Genomic DNA, 7,879 nt, shown 5'->3' on the forward strand with positions numbered 1-7,879 from the left:
AGTTTAATAATAAGGTTAAGGAATTGAGAATTTTAATATTTATATCTCATTATGTATAACAATTATATATAGATTTTATTAGAATTTATTCTGATTGTTACTTTATTTTCCATAAATACAAAATAAATAAATATATTATTATTTCAGCCTCATGTGGATGGCCATCTATCTGAATCTTCATGTGACAAACAGTGTGGACGTCTTTTTATTAATTGTGCTATACTTCATTAAAATTTCAATAGTAAATTGACGAAATTGATAAATAAGTTTGATTATTTTTGAAACTAAAAAATTAAAAATAAAAGAGTATAGGAAATTTAAAATATCAGTTTTTTTCCTGTTAATTATTTTTAGTTTTCTTTGTAGGTTGTACCCTATTTTTTTTTCTTTTATCTTAATCACCATTAGTCTCTTTTTTTCTTCATCTTTGTGAACAACAACGACATCAATCTTGATGTTGATCGTCGATATTCTATCTTTATGACACGTTTTGGTCGTTCGGCCGTTATTTTCATTTTTCATTTTTTTTCATGATTAAATTTGGCATTGTCACGATATGTGTCAGTATATGATTGCGATTATAAATTTTATTGTAATTTAAATATTTTTTATTTAAAATTAATAATTTCTATTAAAATATCAAAATTTTCTTACTCGAAATAACTCTACATATATTGTCCAGTGAATGAACCTAGCTTTATTCAGATGAAAACATTATTCATTATTATTCTCTTCGCTATTAGATCCGTCAATTGATCAGAAATGATATATAATATAGTTTGAACTTATCCTTGATTAGGGATGGGCGAACTTTTAGCTATCGATCGGGATAAAAATTTAAAATTTATATTATATTTGAATTTGATTTGATTTCAATTTTAATAATTTGATCTGATTTAATTTAATATAATACAATGAAAATACAATTTGATCTTAGAATTTCAATAATAAATTTATGTTTCCCCCCAAAAAATTAATAAATTCGTTTGTTGATACAGTCAAATCTGTTCGTATTTACCTTTTATCTAAGTTTATTTTGTTAGATTTTTTTAACTTTTCATTGTATGGTTCTTGTAAATTTAAGTGACTAATTTTCTCATGTTTTAAAAAATATCTTTATTATGTGTTCAGTATATGATTGCGATTATAAAATTTTATTGTAATTTAAATATTTTTTATTTAAAATTAATAATTTCTATTAAAAATATCAAAATTTTCTTACTCGAAATAACTCTACATATATTGTCCAAGTGAATGAACCTAGCTTTATTCAGATGAAAACATTATCTTCATTATTATTCTCTTCGCTATTAGATCCGTCAATTGATCAGAAATGATATATAATATAGTTTGAACTTATCCTTGATTAGGGATGGGCGAACTTTTAGCTATCGATCGGGATAAAAAATTTAAAATTTATATTTATATTTGAATTTGATTTGATTTCAATTTTAATATAATTTGATCTGATTTAATTTAATATAATACAATGAAAATACAATTTGATCTTAGAATTTCAATAATAAATTTAATGTTTCCCCCCAAAAAATTAATAAAAACCAAATATGTTACATAAATAAATATAAAAAAATAAAAAAAATGTTTTAATAAAAATATTGAAACAAATTTCATTTAGATAATATTAAAAAAATAATATTTTTTCTGATTTCAAATTTAAAAAATGTTATTTTTAAAAAAGAATTTAAATTTAAAGAATTATATCAACATGATATATATATATATATATTATATATATATATATATATATATATATATATTATCAATACACTAAAAAGATTATAAATAAATATAATCTTAGGTTCGATATATATAATTAAAAGAATATATATTCATGACATTTAAAAAAAAGGCAATTATATATTTATGGCAATTGGCAAAGTAGAGTTATCCATGGGAGTTGTGGGAGATTCAGTGATAGGAGAAGGAGCCTATCAGCATAATTTGTCAGTAAACCTCGACAACAAACATCAATTTCATCATTTATATAATGTTTTGTTTGGATACAACATTAGGATAAAATCATTGAATTCTTACATTGACATTTGTAAATGAATACCAATTTAATTATTGACATGGATAGAAATATATTTTTGTAGTCAGTTATTTATGGTTGTTTTTAATTAATATAAAACAGCAATAGTTAGTTAAAGAATAATTGTTGACCTTTGATTCTAGGTAAGAAAGAGTTATTCATAAGGTGAAGGTAGTAATATATGTGAAGATTATAAAGGTTAGGGTCCCCTCTCAATCAGGAGGTTGAGTGATATTTATAGTGTCTCTAACGATATTTATGACTATTTGTAGCTTAATAAACTAAATAGATTTGATCGTCATATATTAAATTATGTTTTGGTAAATCACATGAATGTGTCAGATATCTTGTTTATAAATTGTAGTTTGTCTGGAAACTATGATATTCATGTGATATGAGGATATGAATTACTCAAAAGCTCTGCTAAGCGAAGAGATATATCCGGAAGTTTTGATTAGCGGAGAGTTTGATGTTTCCAGAGTGATCTCCGAGATATAACAATTATTCTTCTTTAATCGAGGAAATATCATAAAGTAACTTGATTCAAAATTTATTGCAGAAAATATGATTTATCTCTCTTGATTTTGTTCAATGGTGGAGCTATCTCGAGCTATTATTTTCGAGATTAGAACAATTCGTTCCCCTTTTTCGATGGATCTAGTTAATAGGCAGAATTATTTCTACGTCAGCAAAGGTATTTCGAAAATGTGAAGTATCAATAAGATAGTTTACCCTATTCTAAAGGGATTCAAGTAACGAGCAAGGGTGTTTTTACACCGTTGTAGGGGTAGGGGCACCTCTAAACGTGCGAAAGCAGAAGATAATAGTTCTTGATTGGTGGGGAAATTACAACTTCTCTAGAAAATATTTTCAGAAGACGTCTTCAGTAGTATAACGGTGTAAAGAGTGATATTTTCTTGCGAATAATGATATCTCATGCAGGGGATGATATCCAACTCCGCACCCTATGATGGATTCGGTTGAAGAGCAAAGGTTTTTTATTTTTCAAAATTCGGATTTGGGTCTAGTAGGATTTAGGTAAAACAAAATTTGACCCGAACCAACCTGTCATAAAATATGATTACCCCTTATGTTCTTAGAGATAATTATAATAATACCCATTTTACTTTTTTTTCAATTAACTTCTTATTTTACTTAATAAAATGAATACTATATATATATTAAGGTCAAGTGTAAATTTTATCTTAAAAATTAAGTCAATTTTGAGTCGGGTGGGATCCTCCTAAACCCCAGGTCAAGTCGAATGCATGAGTTAATTTTTCGAGTCAAACTTATACTTGTGAAAAACCCGACCCGAGCCTACCTTTAACAATCCCTAGATATAATCAATACCATATAGACTGACCGGATCATGAAAATTAAATCATCTCTAATCATGGATAAAGGGGATTATGCAGCAGAGTTTGATATGTTGTTACTGTTCTAAGCAGAAACAACTGTGATAATCAGATCTACCTTTCTGCTAAATTGCTGCTTAAGTAAAAGAAAATCCAGAACTGTTAATTCATTAAATCAGAAAATTTTGTCAAATTAAACAACAACTTAATAAATTTTAAAAACTAAAAATATTCATACAAACGCAGATTTATAGTCAACATTAAAAAATATATATATGAAATAAATTAATTGATCCTCAAAGTCGAATTTTATAACTTGTATAAAACTTGAGTTAACAAATTTCATGTGCAATAGTTAATGTTCAACTACTAATATACAAACGGTGTGTTTTCCTCCCTTTTTTTACAAGAAGAAAAATGGAATAACTACATTTTCTTACAAATAAATGCCACTTCAATAAGTGTCCTTACCTTGAAAATTTATTATACAATCTGTCTCCCTACGTCATTTATGATCCCGATCAATGACGATACTTTATTCACACTTTTTCTCTCTACTTTATTTTTTCTTTTTTTTTTCTACTTGTTTTTCCAGAAAATGAATTGTTTTTATTGATAAAGACCATAAATGACGTGACGAGAAAGATCTCTGAAATAATTTTTCTCGAACCTTTGATAGTCGTGTGGCAAATCCCACTGCATATTTTTGGTCGTCATGAAGAGATGGAATTAGAGGACACAAGGAATGATACACTTCCTCGAATCCTCTTTGTTCCCATAATCTTCTTCACTAGTAGCTTCCACTTGATCTCATCCTTCTTGCTTTGTTTCCTTATCTTTTCCTTGAAATTCCTGCAATATAAAACTTTGGATTTTAGCATTCTCAATTACTATAAGAAATGAAAGGAACGATCTATAAGGATTGTTACTTATTGAACAAATCAACATCGATCATATTTTTGTAATTCAATTCGCGTATAAAAGTAACTAAAAAAACAAAACAAAACAACAATGGTTTTTCTAGGTACCTGCATAAAGGCACTCTACAAGCTTTTGAATCAGCACAGAGACGGGAGTGTAACTCCAGCAGCTGCCACATTCTCTTGCAATGAATGCAGCCTCCAGGGACTCTCAGTTTGCAACCGGCGAAGTGACGAACGAGCAATTCAAGCCCTTTGCAGGCTCTATATTTGCAAGGTACTTGGTTCTGGGTGAAATCCTTATCATGTGGACCAATTGTTCTGCAACCATCTCTGCAAATATGAACAAGAGCCTCCATTGATTCAAATAATTCAAGATAGATCTTCCGTTCCTTCGATTTTCTGATTCTCTCCTTTTGATTCTGAGAATTACATTCAAACATTTAAACAAGAGCCTGCATCTAGGTGCTAATAGCAATGGTATCGGAACAAAGCCTTCGGGAAATCACTTACGTTTTCTTCTTCAATCACTGATTCCAGAAGCTCTTTTTCAAGTCCTGGATGACTGTTCCTCATTGATCTCCATCCTTCGGTTGCAACAACAGCCTTGAAGTTCTTTAAGATCATTCGGTGACTAATCAGAGTTAGCCGAGGGGCATTGCAGAGTAATGAAAGCTGGAAAATATCAACTACGTTTTCTGTATTCAGCAATCCATTCTCCAATTCTACTTCAACAACTCGCTTCAACTGAGGCACATTATATGCGTGTGACAGCACCAACAATGGCACCACAAATTCTTTCATTTCTTCATTTTCATAACTGCAAAGGAAAATCCAATAACAACTTAGCACATAGTTGCATGATGCAATAAATATTGATTCATACAATTTATTAACAAATTTGGGGTTCAAATCTTAGCGTCTGCAATAGGAAAAGAACGGTTACCGGGAAGAGTACAAGAATCGAATAAAAACCTGAACTGCATCTTGATGAACACCATGGATGGAAATTGGTTTCTTTTCGCCACATCCTTTTGATCTTTTCAACATGCCTCTTAAAACTGGGGAAGCCATGCCCTGTTGAAAAAATATCCAGTGAAGGGATTGAGTCATGAATTTGTTTGAGATATAATAGGTCAATATCCGAAATGAAGGATGTATTTACAATAAAAATCGAGATAGATATTAGGAACGCTTACAAGAACATTAGCATGTGCATAGATGGTGTCGCCGTTATCTGTTTTGATGGTAACATCTGCTCTATATCCTCCATCAAAGAGATTATCCCATAAATCCTTGGTGGCTGTTGAAGCACAGTTGTTCCCGGTTGTGGTTGATCCATTTGTCCGCCCATTATTCAGAGTTTTAACCGGTGATGGAGGTGGCGTTGGATAGATATTCTTAACAGATTGATTAGTAGGAGGAGGAGATTTCTTTCTAATATTTTCCTTCTTTCCCATTTGAATCCAGAAATAGCAAATGATCTCCTTTAGATGAGAAAAAAAAATGAAATTGCAGAAATTTGATAAGTAAATCAAATTCGAAATTCATAATTTTCATAGATTGCTTTGAAAATTTGAAATTCAATGATCAAACTGAAGAAATGATAGGGATTGAATTCAAACCAATTTTCACGTGAAATCTAATATCAACTTTCTGAAATTTGGAGAAGAAAGGATGAATAACGTACCTTTTTTATTTCCTTTTCTTTTGCCTCTCTACGGAACGGCCAAAGTAACTTTCTTTCCCGCTAAAAAGCTATCAAAGAAGAACAACCGCCGTCAAAACCACCGTCTGAGGTTCTTTTTCTCCTTATAAAATCCAACAACCGAGCTGCATTGCAGCTCGGGTGCTGTAAGTTATTAGAGAGATAAAAAGGAACCCCAGAAGTTGAATTAAAAGATTAAACAGATATATAATGTAATAAAGTCATTTCGGTTCCGATCAAACCGTTGCTAAAGTTACAAAAATGTCGTGCAAACTAATTTAAGTATATTAAAGGTCACTCAATAATATTCAAATAATCATTTTAATTGTTAATTTTTTTTAATTATAAAATGATCATTATATTTATCAATTCATTATATAATAATTATTTTTATTAAATTTTACAATTATTATAATATTGTATTGATTATTTTATTATAATTTGATACATTTTAAAATAATTTTATAATTTATTAAAATTTAATAATTAAAATAATCATTCAAGATAAATTAATGACATATAGTGTACTTTAGCCAAATAATTTCAGCCATTTGACCTAACTAACACCCTATAGACCTATAATTCCTGATATAACACCGTTTGACCAATATTTCCCTAACTAACACCCTTTTGGTTGAGCTGGCACAAAAGAGCGTCCCCGGGAATGCGTTTTACTGGGGTTTGCTTATGTGGACATAAGACGCGTTTCCAGGGATGCGCTTTCTAGCCCCGTGTAAAAATTGAGTGCTAATATTGTAAATCTTTTTAAAATGATGCCTAGTATGTTATTAAATTCTATTAGGGTGATATTTATGTAAAACCGTCAACTTTATTTATTTATTTTTTGTTGTGAAAAAAATATTTCAACTTTAAAATATTTAAATATTATATTGCAAATTATTTTATAACTCAACAAATTTAATTTTTGCATGAAATTACACAATACATGTAATTTAGTATAAGAAAACTTTGAAGGTTAGTAATTTAAAATATGAATAATTTTATAAAAGTTATATAACTAGTATTTTTTTACAAAATGATGATGATGATGATGATAATAATAAATATTTTATAATTTAAAAATTATAAATTTCATATATTTTTGAAAAAATTATTGTTTAAAAATATTAAAATATAATTTTAATTACAATTGAAGGATCAAATGAATTATTATTCATTAATTATTAATTTTTAACAACAATTAATAATGTTTATTCATTTTTAATAAAATTAGAATTTAATATTTATTTTATATTTTTTAAAATTAATATTAGAAAGAATATTTTAAATAAAGATGCGATATTTTTAGTTTTACATTCTTTTCATTAGAATTTAATATTTATTTTATATTTTTTAAAATTAATATTAGAAAGAATATTTTAAATAAAGATGTGATATTTTTTTAGCTTTACATTCTTTTTTATTGAATTCTAATTTTATTAAAAATGAATAAACATTATTAATTGTTGTTAAAAATTAATAATTAATGAATAATAATTCATTTGATCCCTCAATTGTAATTAAAATTTTATTTTAATATTTTTTATATTTTTAAACAATTAATTTAAAAGTCAATATTTTAAAAATATATATATATATGAAATTTATAATTATTTTAATTATAAAATATTTATTATCATCATAATCATCATCATCATTTTATAAAAAAAATACTAGTTACAAAACTTTTATAAAATTATTAATATTTTAAAGTACTTACCCTCAAAGTTTTAATATACTAAATTATATGTATTGTGTAATTTCATGCAAAAATCAAAATTTATCGAGTTATAAAATAATTTGTAATAGAATATTTAAATATTTTAATGTAGAAAGTTTT

The 7,879-nt window shown here is 27.3% G+C and overlaps 1 protein-coding gene across 1 annotated transcript; it reads right to left on the reverse strand.

Annotated features, from left to right (window-relative positions):
- Positions 1-3,700: 3,700 nt before the first annotated feature.
- On the reverse strand, positions 3,701-6,136 carry LOC120181466 (BTB/POZ and TAZ domain-containing protein 4-like). Its single transcript, XM_039186582.1, has 6 exons — positions 6,022-6,136; positions 5,531-5,818; positions 5,278-5,408; positions 4,845-5,151; positions 4,440-4,753; positions 3,701-4,263 (listed from the first exon to the last, which is right to left on the reverse strand). The coding sequence occupies exons 2-6, from the start codon at positions 5,789-5,791 to the stop codon at positions 4,125-4,127; spliced, it is 1,152 nt and encodes a 383-aa protein (XP_039042513.1). The 5' UTR covers positions 5,792-5,818; positions 6,022-6,136; the 3' UTR covers positions 3,701-4,124.
- Between the last annotated feature and the right edge of the window lie 1,743 nt (positions 6,137-7,879).

This window comes from Hibiscus syriacus, unplaced genomic scaffold (genome assembly GCF_006381635.1).
Source record: "Hibiscus syriacus cultivar Baekdansim isolate YM2019G1 unplaced genomic scaffold, ASM638163v2 tig00112523_pilon, whole genome shotgun sequence".
Classification (NCBI taxonomy): Eukaryota; Viridiplantae; Streptophyta; class Magnoliopsida; order Malvales; family Malvaceae; genus Hibiscus; species Hibiscus syriacus.